At 58.5% G+C, this 22316-nt stretch overlaps 1 protein-coding gene across 1 annotated transcript; it reads left to right on the forward strand.

Annotated features, from left to right (window-relative positions):
* Nucleotides 1-52: 52 nt before the first annotated feature.
* On the forward strand, nt 53-22316 carry SAMD10 (sterile alpha motif domain containing 10). Its single transcript, XM_080404035.1, is given in 6 exon segments — nt 53-12422; nt 12425-12512; nt 14797-14981; nt 18585-18753; nt 19925-20065; nt 20996-22316. Coding segments are annotated over 6 exon segments (705 nt in total). The 5' UTR covers nt 53-12365; the 3' UTR covers nt 21061-22316.

Genomic DNA, 22316 nt, shown 5'->3' on the forward strand with positions numbered 1-22316 from the left:
CCCGTGTGCATTTGTGCGCACATGGCAAGCATCGCACACCCACACCTTGCACACACACATTGCACGCATCACATGGACACATCTCACAGCCACATGCACACATTGCATGCTCACACTGCACACACACTGCACTCATTGCATCGACACGTTGCATTCATGCATTGCATGCACACACACATGGAGACTTTGCACACATCACATTACACACCCACATGCACACACTGCACGTATCGCATGGGCAAATTGCACGCATATATGCGTGCATCGCACACCAGACACATGCAAACATTGCATGTGAACACGTTACACATGCACATGGCACACGCACCCACCCACACTGCATGCCTGCACACACATGTGCATCCCTCCCTGGGTGACACGCGCCTCGCCCCCCATGCGTGCTGCTGGCACCAGCCCCAGCATCCCACGCAGGTGCAGCCTACATACATGTGGGCACACACACATGTGTGGGCACTCTTGCCCCACCCCCTCCCTCATTTCCCTCCAACAGCCCCCCCCCCGAACCTGTGTGGGCACCCAGCACCCAGGGGACACCCAGCCCCCGGGGTCTCTCCCCCCAGCTTTGCCACATGGCAGCAGGCAGGACAGCCACGCTGAGGGGCTGCAGCATCCCCCGTGGGGTGGGGGCACAGCTCCGGCCCCTCAGGGTGCAGGGCGCTGGCCCCCCAGGGGTGTCCCAGCAGCTCCTGCCTCAGTTTCCCCACCAGCAGCACCGGGCAGGTTTCTCTCGCCCACCCACCCCGGGGGTGTTAGGATTAATCAGCTGCTGCTCATATGTCTCCAGGCGGCCCTGGGATCCGTGCTTCACTGTAACGGAGACCCCTCGTCCCTCGGGAGGGGCTGGGGGTCACAGACCACAAGGGCGGCAGGAGGGGTGCAAAGGAGCTGGCCTGGGGGCTGTCCCCATCCCAGCACCCCTCCCCAGCACCCAGCACTGCCAGCCCCTGCCAGCTTTCCCAGCAGGATCCAGCTGCGGAGAAGACAAATCGCCTCATTTTGCATGCTAATGGAAGCCCAGCCGCTTCCCATCAATCTATTTTTGGGTTTTGCTGGAGAAAAAAAAAAAAATTGCCTTTGCCAAACAGTTGGGGTGGCGGGGGGTGGGGGTGGGCCTGCAGCATCCCAGCTCTGCCGGCCAGGCATGCTGGAGTGAGGGCAAAGCCACTGGGAGCATCCCGAGTGCCAGGGAGGGCTGGGGGACCCCCGGAGCAGTGGCCCTGCGAACGCTCCTGTTGCAGGAGATGCCGGCACTGCTGTCTTGCAAAGCCCTTGGTGCAGCCATGCAGCCGGGGACCACTTCCCTGCTGGGGCAAGATTTGGACCCGGGAGAAGGACCCATCAGCTCCCACCACATCTTGTGGCTTTTATGGTACGGTTAATGAAAGCCACCACTATCCCAGCCAGCCCGGCCTCCTCTATCTACCAAGGGCCATTTTTATGCTGCATCCATGCTCCAGCACGTCCCGTGTCATGGAGCGCCAGGTGACACCCAGCAGGTCTTCACTGGGGGGTGGGTAAATCCCGGTCCCTGCCAGGAGGAAGGGGAGCCATCCTGCCTGGCACAGCCCCCGGGAAGCCCCGGAGCCCAGCAGGGAAGCGGTGGAAGGGATGGGGAGAGCAGGGAAGCGCCCACACTGCTGAGCCTGTGGGAGCTGCGGGAATTTCGTGCTGGGGGCTGGTCCCTGAGGAGCAGTGCTGAGGTGGGAGCTGGCGGCAGGGTGACCCCAGCCCCGGCTGGCAGTGGGGCTGTAAATCTTCTCTCCTCACATAAGGCCGGCACAAATCCAGATTTTCCATATGCAGGAAGGTTTCCCCTCTTCCACGGCTGGATGGTGTTCGCAGCACACACGTGCTCCAACCAAGGAGAAAACTCAGAATAATTTATAGGTTGAGTAAAATCAATCATAAATGATTTTTAATCATCTGTGTGCATGGACCCGGAATTTGTTATGTACTGGAGAGTGCAGGGGAGAGCCAGCAGCCAGGCAGCAGCTGCACATCCTGCTCAGCCTGTGCACCAGAGGCACTGGGAGCTCTGGTTTGATCTTCCCATGGTGGTGGAGCGTGGCAGGGCTGAGCAGTTCAGGATCTGGTCCTCAAGTATCCTCACCAGCCCAGCTCTTGCTCTTTGGACACCCCCATGGGTTTCTTCTGGAGTTTCCCTTTGCTACCCAAGCCCTGGCACCAGGCTGCTGCAGGGACTTGGCCAGAAGCCCCGCGGGATTATTAATCAGCAGTTATCCTGATTAATGCAGCTGGGGGGTGGTGGTGTGGGAAGCGAGGTGGGGGAGAAAGCCCTGAGCTCCCCCTTGGACACAACAAAGCGACTGTGGGCATCGAGCAAGAGGTGGCTGGTCCCCACGGTGTGGCGGTGGGAAGGAGCGGGGCATCTGCCATGTGCAAACCCACCGTGAAACGAGGCGGGGAGCAGGGAGGAGAGGTTTCCTCCCTGGTGCAACAAAATCCAAAGGGGCAAAGGGGTAGCGGCACCTGTTAAACGTGCAAATATGATGCACCACCCACACAGACCCGCTGCCAGGTCCGCATGTCAGCACAGCACATCTCATCTCCCGCAACAGCATTTTTGTGGAAGGGGAATACAACCCTGGAGGAACGGAGCCACCAACAGCAGCCGCTGATGGTGGCTCCTCTCCCCTGGATGCACCGTATCCCCCTGCTGCGGGTTTGGGATGTGCCGAGCAGTTTCCACACGCCTCGCTAAGAACAGCGAAGGTGGGCAGGGGATGCGGGGCACGTCGACACGTAATTGCTCACAAAGGCTTGAAAGTGAAAAATAATCACTTAGATGGGGCTGCAGGGATGAGCTGATTTACTGCAGATGGTACTGAGGGCCAGGCGGCTCAGGATCCAGCCAAAGCCAAGTGTGGAGCTGCCCAGCCCGTGGCTGGGGCTGCTGCAGAGGGGTCACCGCGGCCCCGTCGCTTGCACAAAGCCACTTCTGTGTCCCCGGGGAGAGCGGAGGCGGCAGCGGCTTCTCCCAGGACAACGGGAAAACAAACCCCAGGGTTCTCCAGAGGCTGGAAATTCATGTTTTTAAATATCACATAGTACAGCAAGAATGCATCTGCAGGGCAGGACCAATGGCAGGGCTCATTCCCAAGCATTATTTCCCGGTGCCTGCCTGCAAAACTCCTGCCTGCAAAACTCCTGTCTGCAGGCCCGGAGCAGAAAACCAGCCCCATGCCAGCATCACCTGCCTGTGTGCTGGTGCCGAGGCCAGTGTTGTGCATGGGGACAGGGCATCCCAGGGGTAGCCAGAGCAGTGCAAGCTCCTTGGCGGAGCCCTGGAAGGTAAAAGAGACCAAATTTGGCCTCAGCAGCCCCCGGCACATTTGCACCTGCAGCTGGCCCGGTGCTTGCTGGGCAGAGGTGCTGCTGCTTTGCACTTCCAAATGGGATGACTACTTGGATTCCAGATGCGGAAGTGCAAGAACAGACTAAAACAGGGGCTCCTTTTTAATCCCTGTCGGCTCAGCTATAAATTAACACTTTTGGAGCCTGTTGTCACTTGATTATCACCCCGTGCCATGAAATCCTCTGAAGACAGGATGTCCTACTTAACGAAATCAACTCTGCATTAGGTAAATATACTTCCTGAAATTTTAATTAGTCTCATGCAACAGTGCAGAGGCACCCCGAGGACACGCCTGCACCATCTGCTCCCCTCTGCACCCCAAGCTGAGCACCAATGCGCAGCAGGGAGCTTCACCACAGCTGGGAGGGGGCGAGGTGCCTTTGAACATCTCCCCCAAAGCTGTCTTAGATCTCAGAGACAATTAGCGGAGGTTGCTAAAGGGTCTTCAGCATGGAGCTCTCACCCTTGGCAATCCAAAGAGCGAAGCTGGTGTCACCTGGAGGATTGCTGGGAATAATCCCCACATGGGAGAAAGCTCAAGGGCATGTGCTGCTTGCCAGCAGCATGCTAATGATGCTACCCAAACAGCACTCGTTAAAATCGCCTTTTAATCAGGGGAAGTCTAAAGTCAAAAGCTCATGGAGACAGACCAACATTTCCCAGAGTGCCTGGTGATGGCACTGGGATGCACATCTGGGCAGCTGGATGAAGCGGGTGCAGAGGGCTCCTGTGCTGAGGGCAGCGTGCCCGTGGTCCTGCCCACCAGCCTGCTGGTCCAGGTCCATCTCCAACGGATCAGCCATCAGTAAGGCTGCCTGAGCCCCTGCTGCCCCTGGTCTGCACTGCCCCAGAGCAACAGGCTTGGGTCTGTGGGATTTCTGCTCCTTGCTGATGCCCAAGGCATTGCAAGGTCCGACCATGGGCAGGGTAAGGAGTGAATGTAAAGGTGAAGGCTAAGGTGAAGATGATGATGAAAGTGGAAGTGAAGGTGATGGTGATGATGAAGGTGAAGGCCTGCTAAGCATCTCTCGAAACCCCAGGGCTCGCAGTTGTTTCCCAGTTCTGTTATTTCCCATCACTGTCTGCTCTGCGCTTCATCCTCAGCTCCTCCCTAAAACCTGGTGTCACTTTGCCCCCTCCTGTTCCCCAGACTCGGGATGCTTAAACAGGGGTGACACACTGCAGCCGCCTGATCTTCTCCATAGCACGGGGGTGACAACCCTTGGGGAACACCAACCATCTATCCCACTGCCCCCCACCAGGACCAGCTCTCCTTGCATCCTGAGAGACACAACCAAAGGCGGCAGCAGAACGCAGAGCACTGGCACGCACAGGTAGTTTTAAGCCTGGCATTCCCAAGCTTTTGATTCGCTAATTTTGCAGCCTGACTGTGTGAGCAACCAGTTTCCAGATGCCACACCAGCGTGCAGTGGCAATCAGAGCACAGCAAATCAATTCAAGCCGGGCTGTACCTTGCAACGTAAATAATAAATTGGATTCCGTAAGCAATTGAATACAGCTAGCGAGCCCTGAAATCGGGCTTGAAGAAAACCAAGAACTTCAGACTGCTAAGGCGTAATGGGGCCGTGGTACGGTCATTAACTTCCTCATGCTGGTTAGCTGCTAGATGCTGGAAAACTTTGCTCAGATGATGGTTTTTATTTGTGCCCATTCTGGGCACTGGAATAACAACTGCAGTGCTGGGGTGACGGCAATGCCTGGCCTGGGGCGGTATCCCTGGTGAGGACGGCAGGATCCAACCTGCTTGAGCTTCACTTACCTAATGGAGAGCAGATGGAGCTGGAGGAAATGATTTTGGCCTCAAAAAATTGCAACATGTAAAGAAAACCAAACAAAACTAAGGGCAGTTTCATCAGGTTCCAGTCGGGAGAGGAAAAGACTGAGAATAGCGTCTGAGTGCCCTCCGCTGCCACAGCCCCGGGTTTGCCAGGAGGTTCGGCCGTGCTAAGATGATGCATGGGCTGCCCTGCATCCCTCTGCATCCCCGCGGTATTCAGCATCTCTGCATGGGGTGGGCTGAGGTACAGCAGGACCAGCAAAACCTCCCCAGCTCATAAAATACCCACAAGCATAGAACAGCTTCTTAAAATACATATTTTCTTTTTTCTTATTGCAAAGAATGAAAATATTGCTTTTACTTTTTTATTCTTGCTGTGAATTGATTATGAAGCTGGGAAACGTGAATCACGCCGCCTCGCTGTGCCCTTGTGTCCTCTCATTGGATTAAGTTGCAAATTCACAATTTCATTTTGGGAAACAATATTAAAAGAAAAAAACCAACACCTTTGTGCCGAGAGAAAGGAGGCGATCTGGGCTACACTCTCAAATAATTACAGGCTGCCTTGAAAATAACCGTGACATGCCAAAATCCAATTAGAAATATATCTATATAAACCTCCAAATGAAAAAGCTTCCATAGTCTTGAGCCCTGCCCTGTGTCCCAGGGAAGAGAAAACAGGGAGTGATGCCTCGGTTGTCCTCTGCCAGTAAACCATCATCCCGGGGAAGGCGCAGATCTCACACTGCATGGGCCAGGGGTGACGGGAGACGCAGGCATCACCTGGGCTTTATCAGCTGGAGCTTCGGTGCCGCCTGAAGCAACCCGCACCCTTCAGAGAAGAGGTTTGGTTCTTTACTATCAGCATGAAAATAAATTATTTTCAGGGAGAGATTTTCATAACACTAAATATTTCTGTGCCCAGTTGAGCTAAACACCATCCATCATCCTGCACCAGGCAGGAAGCTTCAGGCACAAAGCTGGTTGTGATTCTATCTCCCTGCAAGTGCCTTAGCAAACTCATTTTAAACTCTTTGCACAAAAAATTCAAGGAGAGGAATCTGGAAAACCTCTCCGTGGCATTCGGCTTGCGAGCGCTGGTCTCCAGCCCAGGGGACTGTGGTAAGGGGGGGCTCCCTGACACCCGGCTGTATCCACAGCCCCCAGCCCCACCATCAGGAGCTGCAGGGGACTTTGCAAAGGTGACAACCCGATGGGGATGGGACATCCCGAGGCCAGCGACAGCCACCTGCCCGGCCACTGATGGATGGTGCAGTTCCTCCCTCTTGCTGGGTGCTCCTCTTTCCTGCTGACGAGCGGTTTTCATTAATGAGCAGACAAGCAAAGCAACAGAGAAATTAGCCACTTTTCTCCTTAGACAAATAACTTCCGTCTGGAGGCTTTTTATCTTCTCCCTCTCATCCTCGCAGGGCTGCGGCGGGAGGAAAGCTGATGTTTAATTACTTCCTTTATTCTCTGAAAAATTAACATGCTGAATCATCCCATCCTTGCACCCTCTCCAGAGGCTGACGAAGGGGAGGGACAGGGCCCACAGTAATATTGGTGTTCTCCCTTCCAAATCCATATGCACGTGGAGGGGAAACCTGCAGCTCCATGGCCCCCTGGAGCCGGTGTCCCTGGCTCATCCCCTTCCCACCCCATCGATGCATGGGGATAAGGGGCCCCTGACTGATGCTTTGAGCTTCCCAAGCTAGACTCTGGGTTTAGGGCTTTCCCCTCCCCGTTAATTAACTCCTGTTTAACCATGGAAAGCCCTCAATTAGACTTTAAAAGGCCCAGTGACAGCCCAAAACCCAAGGCATTGTTGCTGGGGCTGGTGGGGAGATGCTGCACCATGGGAGCAGTTGAGTTGATAACCCAAGAATGATGCTCGATGCTGTAACAGGCGAGGATGGCTGGAGCAGGGAGCAGGCATGGGGATGTGTGGGACTACACCATCTCCCCAACCCTCCCTGGGCAGCCCCAAGGCTCAGTTTCTCTGAAAATCCTTTGGAATTCCAGATGGATGAGAAGCCTGGGCTTCACCAGGCATCCAGACCCCACCGCAGCATCACCGGGCACCCTCAGGATGGTAGGTGGGCACTCGACCTGTTTTCAGATGATAAAAAGGAAACAAATTCCTTCCCCCAGACATGTGAAACCTTTCCTGGAGAAGTGCAATTACAACCAGAAAAATCAGGGAAAGCAAAGGCTGGAAACAGTGCAGCACTTATTTTTAATAACAGCTTGGCGTAATCTGCACACATTTTTCAAGCAACATTAGCCTTTTCCTGCCAAGGCCCATCTTTAACCATATTTCTCTTGGAAGATGTCTGCCACAGCTTGAAAGCTTTGTGTGTAGACAAAGACTGAGGGAGAACTGGGAACTTCAGTGATGGAAATAGGTTCTTTCTTTATTTGATGGAGTTGGATGCCTGCAATGAGCAGTATTGCCCTGACCACTCTCTTTCAGCGGGAGGAGGAGGAATGCTAACACCAGAGCTGGGGAGTATTTTGCTAGTGGACTGTTGGCAGGCTACACACACGATTCATGGCCCAATGTCCCTGCTCCTTGCATGGCAGCAGTGTTGGCTCACCAAGAGCAGCAGCCCTGGTCAGCTTGCAGTGCAGAGCTGAGCTGACATCCTTGGCATCGAGCCTGGTCAGGGGCTTGAGCCCCATGCAGAGCAGCTCCTGAGCCAGCATCCAAAATTTTGGAAAACTCGTATTAATTTGGGGAGCTGAATTTATCTTTTGCAAGTGCTGCACGCATGCACACAGCAGCGTAGCCTGGATCTGAGTCGGTTTTATGCCATAGCTATACCAGCACCATGCACAGCCACACAAACTCGGTATGTGGCCATGTGCAGGGTCACTGCCACCCACTGCACCTTTACAGCCCCAGCCCACAGCGGCTAATCACCCCATGATGTGCTTAACCCTGCCGGAGCCATCCGCTAAGAAGGGAGCGGGGTCTTGGAAGCAGCATCCCACAAGCCTGAATTTTCCTCTTCTTAAAACAAGAGCAAGGATGCTGCCTGGTGCTGCGGTCTGTGTCAGGGGATGACCTGCAAGGGTGAGGCATTGTGGCACAGGCATCTGTTTGTCCTCATCCTGGGCGCTCAGCAGTGTCCCTCTCCCTGTCCCACTACAGCGCGGGATAACCACAGGGTGCACAGCCAGACCCCCACCCCCCCTGCAGCTGCACAGGCTGACAGTGACGGCCCCTGGCTGGCAGTCAGGTGTGAGAGCTGAAGGAAGGTGCCTCCAAAAATACCCGTGGGGGTGCCACCCCAGAGGAGTGACAGACACTGTGATGCCATTCAGCTCCATGCCAGTGTGCTTTGCTCCGGTGTGGTTTGGCTGGTGCCCAGTCATGCTTAGGCCGCCCACCAGAACCCAGGTAGCACACCCAGGGATGAGCAGCCTCCTGCACCTGCCCTGCTGGCTCCCATCCAGGAAGCTGCAGGGCAGGGGGAGAAGGGAAATTTGGGGAGGAGGGAAGAGCCAGGTGTTGTTTTGCGCTCTGTGCCAGCTGCAAATGAGCAAAAATCTGTGCACGGTGCCCGCTGCACCCTGGTGTCCCCAGGACCTGTCTCCCCAGCCAGGCAGGGATCTGGGGGGTGATGTCCGATGCCTCTGGGCAGGGATCCAGGGGAGGAATGATGCCCAGTGGCCTCCAGGTAGGGATGTGGGGGGCTAATGCCCACAGCCTCTGGGCAGGGATACAGGGGATAATGCCTGGTGGCCTCGGGCAGGGATATGGGGAGTGATGCTCAGGATCCAGGAGATGATGCCCACAGCCTCCAAGCAGGGATCAGGGGGATGATGCCCATGATCCAGGAGATGATGCCCACAGCCTCCGGGCAGGGATCGGGAAGATGTTGCCCAGGACGCGGGGGTCGGGGGATGCTCGGGGCACCCCCGCGGAGGGAGCGCGGCCGCGCGGGGCGGGCTGGCGGCGCGGCGGGCGGAGCGCCCGGGGGTGGCGGAGCGCGGCACCGCCCCCGGCGCGGGCACCGGGGCGGGGCGGGCCGGGAGCGCCCGGTGCCGGCGGCGGCGCTGGGGGCACGGGGCTCCGTCCCCGCCGGAGCGCGGCCCCGCTGCGCGGAGGATGAGCTGCGGCCAGCCCAAGGACATGGAAGGTACCGGGCGGGGCGGGGGGCTCAGGTGCACGGCGGGACGCGCCTCCTCCAGCCCCAAACGCGGCGGACACGTCCCTGGGCGGCTGCCTCCTCCATCCCGGGAGGCTGCCCTCCCTCCCCTCCCCGGCGCTGCCCCCTCCATCCCGGGGTGCTGCCCTCCATCCCCTCCCCGGTGCTGCCCCCTCCATCCCGGGGTGCTGCCCTCCATCCCCTCCCCGGTGCTGCCCCCTCCATCCCCTCCTTGCTGCTGCTCCCTCCATTCCGGAGGGCTGCCCCTCCACATCCCCCCTTCTCCCCTCAACATCCCGGGGAGGGTCTGTCTGCATTCCCTACCCCCAGTATTATGGGGTACCGGTGAAATGGACAGGGAAATTTGGCTGGAGCGGGGGGGTGCAGGTGTGAGGATAGAGCAGGGCAGGGCAGGGCTGGGGGTGCTGGGTCAGGGCAGGACCCCCAGGAAGAGCATGTCACTGTGGTAGGGGGCTCCCTGCAGGCAGGGGTGTCCATTCCTCTGGGCTCCTGTGCCTGCCTCCTGCCCGGAGACCTTGCCCTGCCCAGAGCCATCCTACAGTCCTGCCTGCTGCCCTCACCCCACACTCCCTTGGGTGCCCACCCTACAGAGATCCCCCATTCTGGGGTGCTCAGGGGCCTTCTGGCTGTACACACAGGGGGATCAGGAGCACAGACACCCCCAAAGACATGCACAGTCCCCCCCGAGGCTGTGCCCCAGGGGTCCCTGTGGCAGGGCTGCCTGCCCCTCCGTGCAGGCAGGCAGCGCCTGTGCATGCTCTCCCGATGTGCACCCAGGGCACGGGAGGACAGAAAGAGCATCTGCCTTTTGTTCCCTTCCTCCTTCTTCCTTGGAGGACCAGCAGTGAACAGTCGCCGGCCTGAGCTCCATCCCTGCATGGGGCTTCCGTCTCATCTCAGCGAGCAGAGAATTCAGAGGGGAACGCTGGGGCAACGTTCATCGCAGCCAGGGCCTGGGCCGAGTATGCCCCAGGGGAACCTGGAGAGGCTCGGGGGGTGTCAGTCCTCTCTGAATGTGGGTCTCGTCCTCCTTGGGACCAACAGGTCTTAGGGTATGGTTCAGGGCAGAATCTGGTCCCTAAGGACATCCTATGGGTACAGCTTCAAAGATTACACATGTTGGGGGGTCACAGAGAGCATTACTGTCTCCCCAGGGCAAGCAGCAGCTGTGTCCCGCACCAGGGTGAAGCCACATGGAAGGGATGGAGGGAACCAGGGCAATGGTGATGCCGACCAGGCTGGCGGCTTATACAGATGCCGCTAAAAGCAGGATGAGCCCCTCACAAAGCTGCTCCATGAGCAGAGTGGGTTCCCATCCTAGGTGTCCCCAGAGAACTGTGGTCTCATCCACCCTTCACCTGTCTGGAGGAACACCAGAGCGGCAGCCAGCTCCCCGCGAGTCCTTCCCCGGCTATAGACACATCTCCGGCCCTGTTAGGTGCCACATGTCTCTTTTCCCAGACGCTGGGTGCTGGGCAAAGTGACAAAGGGATTTCACTCACTGAGAAGCTTGTTCCAAGCTTCTCCCAGGGCCTGCTGTTAATCCTGGGAAGCCTGACTGACCCCGGGAAGCCTGGCTGCCCCTCAGCGCAGCTGCCTGCAGACACATCCCCAGCGGGAGGGCAGGTCTGTGGCTCACCCACGCGTGTGATGGTGTCAGAGACACAAGGATGTCCCCGAGGCCATGCTGGGAAGTGGTGTCAGAGGGGGGAGCTGGATGCAGGCAGTGTGTTGCCTGTCCAGGCACTGGGCTCCCCTCTCCGTGCCCCTGCCTGCTCCTCCTGCAGCTTGGCCGCCTGCCGTTGCTTCCCGCAGGGCAGACCCCGCTCTCGGGCGAACAGGCAAGCAGCCCCCATGGAAAGGCAGCTTGAAGGCGGTTCAGCCCGTGCCCACCTTGGGACCCACCAGGGATGCTTTCACCGGTGCATGCTGCCCGTCCTGCCCCAAGGTCCCCATCCCAGGGAGGTTTCCCATCCCTCTCCCCAGCAGTGACTGCTGCTGCACTGAGCCTCTCCAGCGCTCACGTTTCACCAGCCATAAAAGTGTCTGGAGAAGGAAAGGGAGCGGCGGCGGGTGAGGGGAGGGAGTGGTGTCTGTCCCTGCTGCTGCCGCAGACCCTGTCCCACCGCCCAGGGCAGGTGGCTGCTGGTCCCCCTGCGGTGACCCAGCCCCTGGAGTCCTCCTCCACCTGCCCTGTGTGGCTGGAGAGTTGCCCAAAATGGATCAAAAAGCCACCAAGAGAAAATGAGCTGGCAGCGACTCCTCAGCCTGCGAGCCCCCTCACACGGGGCTGCCAGATGAGGCACAGGGACCATGGACCAGCTTGTGGGGACCTGGGAAGATGGGGGTACAGCAGCTATTGGGGTACCAGAGGCAAGCTCTCCCCGCTCCGCTCCAGCTCGAGCTCAGCCGGCCTGAAGGCCCCCGCAGCCCCGTTTCACGGTTCAGAACAGTGTTTGCTCACCAACCTGCGCCGCCAGCTGCAGTGACCCCCCTTCTGCCCGAACCCCAAATGTGGCCATGATGATGACAGCTTTGCCGGGTGCAGGAGCAGACCATGCTGAGACCTTCTGGCAGGAAGGATGCTTATCACCGCGCTACCTCTTTCTTTTCCTTCTGCATCCTGAATGCCCCAAGCCACCGGTGCCCCCGGTGCTGCCACACACAAGCTCGCCACAGCTCCGCTCAGCGCCCGGGTGCTTTGGTGGCCAGTGGGTCTGGTGTCCCCCGCAGCAGCCCCCCCAGGCTTCCTGTCCATTCCGGTGCCAGCTGGCTTTGCCATGGGATTAGGCGGGAGCACATGGGGAAAACGCCAAGCATCTCTCCGGATCAAACACCCACGGGGCAGCAGGGAGGGGGTGTAATTCATCCTCCCCCTCCCCGTGTGAGGCCAGCTGGGGGCTGCCCAGCGCTGGAGCCGGGGTGAGCGTGCAGCCACTGTTTGTTGGCAGCAGGAGGGAGGCGATCGGGGGAGGCAGTCAGGTGTGGACGAGGTATGAAGGGAGGCAGGGATGGAGCTGCGCTCGTGACAGCCGGTGCCGAGCGCTCGCTCGCGTCCCTCCTCCCGCCGAGATGCAGCAGGGCCGGCCGTCCCTCTGCTGCGTCTCCTCCATCCGCAGCTCGCAGGGACCACCCGAGCCAGGTGAGGGGGGCTGCAGGGCATGGCCGGGGGGCTGCGGGGCCAGCAGGGTTGCGGGGAGATGCTGCGTGTGTATCCCTGGCTGGCAGGCACAGCCTCCAGCTCGGCAGAAAGAGGAGCGGAGGGGATGGAGGGTGTCTGGGTGCTCGCGGCGTTGCTGTGGCTGCTCCTGTGCAGGGCAGGGGAAGGAGAGAAGAGCACGACCTCCACGTCCCTACGTGGAGCTGGCCTGGGGACTGCCCTGCCATGGGGGTCCTCTGCCCCCCACCTTCCCTTGCTCTGAAATGCTCCCTCGTGCCTGAGCTCAGCACCCCCCTACCCTCACCCATGTGCTGCCGGGCGATGGGAAATTTGGGACCTAAGGGCTGGCCTGGTGGAGCAGGAGGCTGCGGAGGAGCTGCCGGAGGAGCTGCTGGGGGCTCTGGGCTCCAGGGCAGCAGCTGCCTGCCCCCACAGGTGCCCCCGGCCCTGCCTTTCTTATCCGCTTGTTTTCCCTTGTCTTTACCTCCCCGCTCCCATCTGCTCTCGCTCTGGCTCTCTTGCCTGCAGCTGTGTTTGCTGGAGGAGCATAGATGCCCACATCCTGCTGCTGATGGCAGATGCTCTATAGCCCCCTATGGATATAGGTCCTGATGATGGCCAGAGCCCCGTTCCCCACCGCTCCCTAAGGGAGTCTTTCTACAGCGAGTCCTGGGGAAGCCCTGGCACAGCCGAAGGGCGCAGCTCTGCCATCAGCCCTTCTGGACCTGCCAGGTCCGTATCTGCCCCCAACACCTAGTAGGACAAGCTGTTTTCAGCTCAGGGGTAGCTCAGCACAGATGCAGCAGGGCTGGGTGCTCAGGGTGCCGGGGGCAGGACAGCTGGGTGCATGTGCATCTTGGGTGTTGTTAGCTGGAGGGAGCACAACCCACTGTGGTCCTCACCCGCTGGGTCTGGGGGGGGGGGGGGGGGGGGCTGAGGGTGTAGGAAGCCATTGGAAACATCCCCATCACCAAGACAGGGGCAGAGACCACCCCCGCCTCTGCTCGACATCGAGCCTCTCCGTGGCTCTCCCTTCTGCTTATTTTCCCTAAAATCACTTCCCTAGCCATCAGTCAGGTCCCTTGCCTCAGTTTCCCCAAGGTGGTGCTTTTTGCTGGGTGTGCAACATGGTGTGATGTGGTCTGGATAATCTGGGACACACAGACACCTCTACAACGTTTCCTGCTCCGTTTTCACTTCTTTTGGCCGCTTGGCCTCCTCTTGCACAAGGGTGTGCTCGAGAGGTCTCTTTTAAACCTCTTTCCTCTTAAAACCCACTAATGATGAAAACGAGCTGCAGCAGGTTCTCTTCAGACATTCCGCTCTTCCAGAGTGGCTTATCCCCGGAGGTGGATCTCCTTCGGGTGCTGCTCTGCTTTCGGTGGTGGTTCATGCCTTGCCTGGCTTCCTGTGGTGGGAGCAGGTGAGCTGAGAGATTCTCTGGTCTTTGCTTCTGCAGATCAGCACTGCTTCTGTCAAGCCGGACAGCTTGTACCTGGAGCAGACAAGCCTGTGAGACCCTAATACACATGCATCCCCCTCTCACAGCAGCTGGGTCCCTTCAGACACCCCCCCCAAAGGAAAGTTTTGCATCCTTATCGCAACTCAAATACTCCCAGCTTATTAAAACACAAGGAGTGAAGGACAAAAACTACTTGTGGGTAAATGGCTCTTCACAAGTTGTCATTGATGGGTTGGCACGTGTTCAGCCATCGCTTGGGTGCGCAGGTTTGGGCACCCATGGGGCAGCAGCCATTCCCAAGCATCCATGGTCTGCCCTGGGGGGGACCAACCTGTGTCCCCTTCTCCATCAGGGTGCCCAGGGTGGGGTTTATCTGTTCCCTATCCCTCGGTGGCAGCAGTTTAACGTCAGCCTGGTCCCTGGAAAGTGGCTCTTTACCCCCTCCCAGCGTCCCACCCGGCAGAGCGGTGGTGACGAGCAGGTTATAACCACATGGCGAAGATCAGCTGTGGGCCCCCACGGCTGCTTGGCGGGTGGGTGTTGAAACAAGCATCGCTCGCGAGGCGTTGGTGTGGGCAAACATCTTGTCGGCACCTGCTGGTTCCCAGCACCAGCTGGCGGGTGTCTGGGCTCATGGATTTCCTCCTTGGCAAAGGGAAGGGAAGGCAGGAAGGGGTGGATTTTGGCAGTGGAGGGGACAACCCGACCTCAGCAGGTCCTGTGGGGTAGCAGAGATGGGTTTGGGTACCCAAGCATGGGGTGGGTGGGCACCACGGCTGTCTCTCACCCCCCTTCCCTCCACAGCCGCCGCCGCTCACTTCAGCTTCTGCCGCAGCCTCCTGGAGCACACGGTCTCGGCCGAAAACCTCAACTACCGTCTGCAGAGGAACCCGGGCAGCAGCCTCACCTGGCACGACGGTCGGAGCCAGCGGGCCGACAGCAGCCGTACCGTCAAGCTCCTGCGGCAGCCGGGCACCGAGGGCGCGCAGGTACCCACTGCACCCCCGGCCCCTGCCCCAGGCTGCCAGGGCAACGCAGCTCCCCGTGTCCCCCACCCCATCGATTCCCCGCAGGAGCATCTTCTCCTTCTCTGCAGGAGCAGGCCTTCAGATCCTGTTTTGCTGAAAGCCCTCATGATTATTTGGCTTTTATTTATAGTAATATATATAAATATAATAATTTAATTATTATCATCTGGCTGGGGGCTGTGCTGGGGTGAGCTCTATGCGTCACCTCCCCTCCACACTTTGAGCTGGGACTTATACAATTTTACAGTAAATGCACCAGAACCAAATTCCTTATAACACCTTAAAATCCCTGAGAACTTGGGTGTGCCTCTTAGCCAGGTTTGGGCCATGGTCCTCCTAAAATTCAGAACTTTGTGGCACTAAGGAGGCTGTGAGCTGAAGGTCTCCAGCGGTTCTCCTGCTGCCCTGCCTCTGCACAGCCATGGGAAGGAGCATCCTCCCAGCTCGTGGCTCCTGGTTCCTAACCCCTTCCCAATGCCCTGGGGGTGACATTCAGAGGCAGCACATCCACCCGGTGACTGCTTGAAAGAAAATGGGGGAAATCAAACAGCCTGGCTTCCAGCCGCCAACATGGAGGTGCTTTTGCATCCTGAGGGCCTGGCTGGTTTCGCATCGACGGGCAGCAGGGTCCCACGGGGATGGGCACAGTCCCACCATCAGGCTGTGATGCTCACAGGAGCAGCAGCCCCAGGGGTGCCGTGTCCCCTGTCCTGGTGGCACTGTCCTCATCAGCCCTCCAGACACCCCGATGGCTCCTTCCCTCTCGCAGCTCTGCAGAAAACACAGGGACAGTGCTGCCTGCACGGGCACCGCTCTCCGGGTGCCAGCTGTGTGCATCATGGCTCTGCCTCGTCTGCCTCCGTGCGCTGTCTCCCAGGGGGGTTCTGTAGGGTGGGGGGAAGGCTTTAATTTTGCTGTGAGCAAGGAAAAATGCCCAAGAGAAGGGAAGTTGCTCCTGGCAGCTCCCAGGGATGGCTCCCACCACCCAAATCGCCCCAGCCACCCACTGCCTCCCCGCAGGAGCAGCCACCATGCCTCCTGCCCGCTCTCCGCACCGGTGCTCGATATTCATGGCTGAGAGTTTATCAGAGAGACAGCCAGCTCAGCCAGCTGGAAAATGAGCCCGTAATTCATTACACCTCCCCTGCCCACCGGGGGGGTGCAGGGGCTTGCTCAGGGACCCACCAAGGAGGTTTTTCTCACCAGGGGGGATGATGCACCCCGAGCTGGCAGCTCTGGGTTTAGGGATGCTGAGATGGGTCCCCAGCGTGGGGCTGTGTCTGATGGGCAAAACGCTTGCAGACCTGAGCGTGCCCAGGGAAACTGTGTTGTCACCTCTTCCCTTGTGTCTCAGAGGATTAGGAGGATAATAGCTGTGGGAAGCTCGCAGGAAGCTGGCCGTTATTTCCCCCATTTCTCATCGCTGCTTGTTAGTGAATCCAGAGCGAATCGCCTCCCCCTCCCCACAGCGGGTGCCCTGGCACACTCAGCCGAGTGTGAAGGAGCTGGGGTTGCTCCCACCAGCAGGCAGCTCCAGGGATGTGTCTGGTGGGGTGGGCAGCTGCCAGGGGTTCCCTCAAAGGTGAGGGTTTGGTTGGGAAACCAAATCCTGTGTGTTGCCTATTGCATTTTCCGTCTGCTTTGGAGACGGACTCCTTGGTTATTAATTCACAGCCTCCCAACTTGGCCGCCTTCTCTCTCACTTGAGCATCCCCAGCTGTCACCGGTGAGCTCTGCTTGAGGAAAAGTCCCTTCCCAAGCCCAGATGCTCCTGTGGGCGCAGGCAGCAGCCCCTGCCAGGCTGGCCAGGCTCCGTGGGGCAAGCAATGCCAGGCATGGGGCCAGGACAGATGTCCCAGACCCCGCTGCCCTCCACTGCCTCCTCTCTGGCATCTCTCAGGGACACGTCATTAGTTTCAGTAACCACAGGATGTCTGGAGTCCCTGTTACACTAATTATCTCCGCTCCTCTATTAGGCATGCTTAATTAGCCAATGCTTGCACGCAGTGGTTGAGATTGGCGTACCACAGCCCAAGCGCTGTCGACCTTTCCCGTGTCACTATGTCCCCGCAGCAGCCACTGCTGCCACCATGCCCCACTGTGTCCTGGGCATGGGTGAGGACCATGCTGGCAGGGATCCTGGCAATCTGGTTCCCCCATGTCACGGGCAGTGGGGACCCCTTTTCCATCCCCACCCAGCTGTGGCTCAGCCCAGAGCAGTGCTGGCAGCTTGGGTGCAGGGAGCTGCTTTGGAGGAATGGTGTTTGCTGGTGCTGCTCAGGGATGAATTCTTGGCATTGCTGGCAGCGGGCGAGCTCACCATCTCTCCTGGGTGCTAAGCCCAGGAAACAGTGGGTTCCTGCATCCCCCAGCCCCATTTTCCAGCCAGCCTTGAGGATCCCCCAGGGAGAAGCAGGCTCGTCCCCCTGTGCTGTTACAGCTCAAGGCGTTGATTTGCTCTGTACCGAGATAAATCCAGGCTGCAACGACCTCGCAAGGCTGGAATTGCTGAGATGTGGGCGAGGAAATGGAGCTGCTCAGTGGCTTGGGGCGAGACCAGACATTGCAGCAGGCAGCTGAAGGGGTGGAGGGAGGGATGCCATCGGACAAGCCCCGTCTCCCCGTGGGCACTGCTTCTCCACCTCCATCCGCTCTGCTCTGCCGGTGCTGGTCCCATCCTGTTGCCAGGCACCGAGGCCAGGCGGGTGGCCAGTGCCAGAAGGAGCAGCCTGCATTCGGGACCCAGACGGTCCGGGGAAGAGGTGAAGGCGCATAGCAGAGCTCTCTGGGAAGTGGAGTGTGGCCAGGGCATGCTGGGGTACTGAGGACTGTGACCCCCAGTTTATCCTGGGTGTCTCTCAGCATGGCAGCACCCCAAGAAAGGGCTGCAGGGTTCAGAGGGTGCTCTAGACACCTGCGAGGCTGCAGGACCTCATCATGGCTGGGCAGCTCAGGGTTGAAGGAGGCTGAGATGGAGAGAAAGGGAGAGTCTGTCCTGCTCCAGGGCACCAGCTGGCTGCTCGCTGCTTCCCTGGGGACTTCTGGTAGGGACAGCTTTGCACTGGTACCAGCTTCTGATGGGGGTGGCTTTGCCATGGTACCCGCTGCCCCCCAGGACCTTGCTGGCTCCATCCCCACTAAAAGCTGCCATCAAGTGCCCCTCTCTGCCCAGTGAGGGGGGGGGGATGCTGGGGACCCACGGGATGCCTCCCAAGCCTGCGTGATGCTCTGTGGAGCTGGGAGATGTAGGGGTGGGAGCTGGAGCTCCTGCCTGCAGCAGGAAGGCTGGGGAGCTCCTGGGTGTGGGGTCTATATAGGGCAGGACCCCCACCTTGGCATCCCATCCCCATTCCCACCGCCTCCCTCACTGATTCCTCTGATGCTGCTGTTTCAGGATGAGCCCAGGGTCTCCAGAGGGTGCAAAGCCACAGTCTGCCGGCGTCGCCAGGGTCCCATGGCACCAGCCAGCATCCCTCTGTCCCCGTGGGCTGTCCTCCTGGCTGAGGCATTTTCCTCCTTGCAGGGTTGAATCCCACTAATCCCCTCCCTTCCTGCTCCCCACAGGGCCGTGCCTGTGACCACTATGGCATCTACCACACCAGCCCCACACTGGGCAGCCTGGCCAAGCCAGTGGTGCTCTGGACCCAGCAGGATGTGTGCAAATGGCTGAAGAAGCACTGCCCACATAACTATCTCATCTACGTTGAGGCGTTCTCCCACCACGCCATCACAGGTACAGCAGGCACCCCCACCTAACATCTGGTATGAATTGCCATTAGCTCCTGGAAAATAGCTGTTTGGAGGTTCGTGATTTGGAAGGCAGGTATACCCCCCATTTCTGTCCCCTCACCCCACGGAGATGCAACCAGGGTTAGAGCGGCACCGTGGCATTGGGCATGGGGACACCTGGAGGCATCTGCCACCGGGGTGAACTCCAGCACAGGCTGGAGGTTGTTGAAAATGAGCATAAATCTCCCAGGGGAGATTGTGGTTTATAAAATGAGGAAGAGTCTTCTCCTCACCTGGATTAATATAGTAAGAATATTGTAATAGTTTTTTAAATATTGAAAAATTTTACAGAAGAGAGAAGATCTCTGTCTGGCTGAAGTCCAAGTTGCAAATGTTTTTCATCCAGGTCTGAATCCAGCTCCTGACCAGGTCCTTGGAGGATGCTTACCCCTCAGACCTGCTCCTCCCCTTTGCCCCCTGGGGATAGTGGCTTTGACCTCTACATATGACCATCGTCCCAGTCTGACTGCAAAATGTGCATGGCTGGGCAGAGCTCTGCCAAGGCCAGGAGAAAGCAGCCAGGAGAAAGCAGCGGGGAAGGGAGTGCTGGAGCAGCCCGGGAGGGATGCAGAGCCCTAATGCAAGAGCTCAGCCAGTCCTTGCATGGGAAACAAAGGCAGCATTAGCAAATGTACGCTGGGAAACAAGGACAAAAGCTGGTTGTAAATCCCTTGTCTAATAGCCCCTGGACTGGAGGAGAGTGGCTCGCTAGGGACGGTGGCAGCAATGCTAATGTGTTTTGATGGGTACCCCCATTCCCCCGGGATGGCCAGCCTGCACGGGGACTGTGCACTCGGAAAAACATCTCCTGATGCGGGAGGTGGAGCGGAGAAATGGAAGCTCCTGCCTGCAGGCATGAGTTACGTGATTACTGGAGCCAGGACTGTCCTGAGGCTGGGGACTTCAAGCTGCCACCCAGCACTCCCCAAAAGCGGCGCCCCTTGTGAGGCTTCTCCATCCCTATGGGTCCAAGTGGTGAAAGAGCATTTTAGGATTTCCTCCCTTTCCTCCTTTTTGCTCTTGCATGAAGATGGCCTCCTGTTTGATTTGCACTTTGTCGGTGTCCCCACCACGCAGTGCTGCCAGCTGGGCGCTGAGCTGTGCCATGTTTGCAGGTCGGGCACTGCTGCGGCTGAACGGGGAGAAGCTGCAGCGCATGGGCATCGCCCACGAGGCACAGCGGCAGGAGGTCCTGCAGCAGGTCCTGCAGCTCCAGGTGCGCGAGGAGGTCCGAAACCTGCAGCTGCTCAGCCAAGGTAGGGCCGGCGGGAGGCCGAGCAGGGTGAGAGGCTTCGAAGCGCAGCCCCAGGGAGGCTGTGCCCCTCCTGCAGCCAGCCGGACAAGCAGGTGCAAATGCAGCCCATGCCGCGGCTGGGATGGGGTGTGGAGCCCAGGCTGGGGACCACGGAGAGGGGTTGTAGTGCACAGGTTGGGGTGCGCTCGGATGAGTTGTGGTGCACAGGTAGTGGTGTGTGGGAACAGACTGGTGCACAGCGATCAGTTGCAGTGCACAGGTTGCAGCGCACAGAGAGGAGTTGTGGGGTGCACAGTGATGGGCTGTGGTGCTCAAGGATGAACTGTGGTGCACAGGTTGTGGTATGCAGGCATGAGTTGTGGTGCACAGGGATGAGTTGCGATGTGCTGGTTGTGGTGCACAGGGACAAGCTGCAATGCACAGGGATGGGCTGTGGTGCACAGGTTATAGTGCACAGGGATGGGCTGTGGTGCACAGGTTATAGTGTACAGGGATGGGCTGTGGTGCACAGAGATGGGCTGTGGTGCACAGGTTATAGTGTAAAGGGATGGGCTGTGGTGCACAGGGATGGGCTGTGGTGCACAGGTTATAGTGCACAGGGATGGGCTGTGGTGCACAGGGATGGGCTGTGGTGCACAGGTTATAGTGCACAGGGATGGGCTGTGGTGCACAGGGATGGGCTGTGGTGCACAGGTTATACTGCACAGGGATGGGCTGTGGTGCACAGGGATGGGCTGTGGTGCACAGGGCCAGGCAGTGGTGCACAGCCCCAAATCCATTAGTGGCATTGTGCATGGAAGGGATGGGATTCTCTGGGGCTGGCAGTGGGTGAGCTGGAACGTGCCACCCTGCAGGCTGTTTATTCCTTCCTCTCCCACCTTGTTCCAGCTTCTTTTGGAAATGTCTCCTAGCTGATCCGTCTGTTTGGCAGATTGCACCAACACTGTGAATCGAGCACCTCTGGGATGGGCTGTGCACCGCCGATACGAGACCTGAACCATATGCCTGGAATATGAAGAGACAGCTTCCCAGCCACTCCGGGCTCCTCTCCTTCTTCTTCTTTCTCTTTCTTTTTTATGAATACATTTCTGTGCCGAGATGGGAGGTTTCCTCCAGCAGACGTGGCTCCTGGCTGGAGGGAAATCAGCAGAACAGCTACTGGGACAGATGAGCTTTTGCCCACCTGAGCTTGTCGGTTCACAGGGAAAGAGATGGAAAAAAGGGGATGACGATGGGCAGGGCTCGGCATTGCGGTCAAATCGAGCACGGTTATTCCCGGGACGGCTCAGAGCCGTGCACAGGACGGTGAAGCATTATGCACGTGGGCAACATCCCAGCACTTGGCAGCTCATGTCCGTACCTTGGAGCTTATTTAGGGAGCTTTAGTTTTCTCTTCAGACTGGGCTGTCTTCCAGCATCCTAGGAGGTCACGTTATCAGTAGCAAATAAGATGACCCAACCAACCAAAAAAAAATTAAAAGCGGGGCCAAGCCACCAGCACTTGGCTCCACTTGCTGAGTTAAAAAGGGAGCTGAGTCATCAGAGCTGGAAAATCCGAGAGCAAAGGCAGGGTGGATGTGCCGGGGGTGCCATGGCCTGCAGGAAGCTGTGCCAGGAGCTCACCCTTCATCTGTCCTCGTTTGCGGGCAGACGGGGAAGCCAACGCAGAAGCTGGGTGGGAGTAGCCGGGGATGCTGCCGGGTGGTGCTGGGTGCTGCCAAGGGTGAGGTGGGGGATTCCTGGGTGTCCCCTGGCCATGGTGCCCAGCCGTGGTCCCTCCTGCACCCTCTGTGCTTCCACCAGCTCTCCCCAGAGCCCTGCTCCTCCAGGCATTTGCAAATGCTCAACCCAACCCCCTGCCCAGGGGCTGATGATGGTGCCACCAAACCCAGGCACCGTCCCGATGACCCAGCTCGTCATTAAGGCGAAGCAACGTTTGCCGTTACACCCCCACCACCCCCAACCCCCTGTCCAGAGCCACAGATCGCTCGTGCAGGCAGGTAAGGAACAACGGTGCGTAAAACCAAGGATTTGGGGCAGGGTGGGTGCTGTCACCTCCCCACATTCCCCCTCCAGTGATGAGGGCAGAGGTATGGGACCAGGGGGGTCCCAAAACAGCAGCACCTCAAAGCCCCTGGGGCATCAGAGCTGGCAGGGATGCGAAGGCAGGTCATGGTGCCCCCCCAGCTGGGTGCCCATCCACCACCTACCTGCTCCTCTGCTGGTAATAAAACAAGAGACTGTTATTTTAA

The sequence above is a fragment of the Falco punctatus genome, assembly GCF_963210335.1.
Source record: "Falco punctatus genome assembly, chromosome: 10".
Lineage (NCBI taxonomy): Eukaryota > Metazoa > Chordata > Aves > Falconiformes > Falconidae > Falco > Falco punctatus.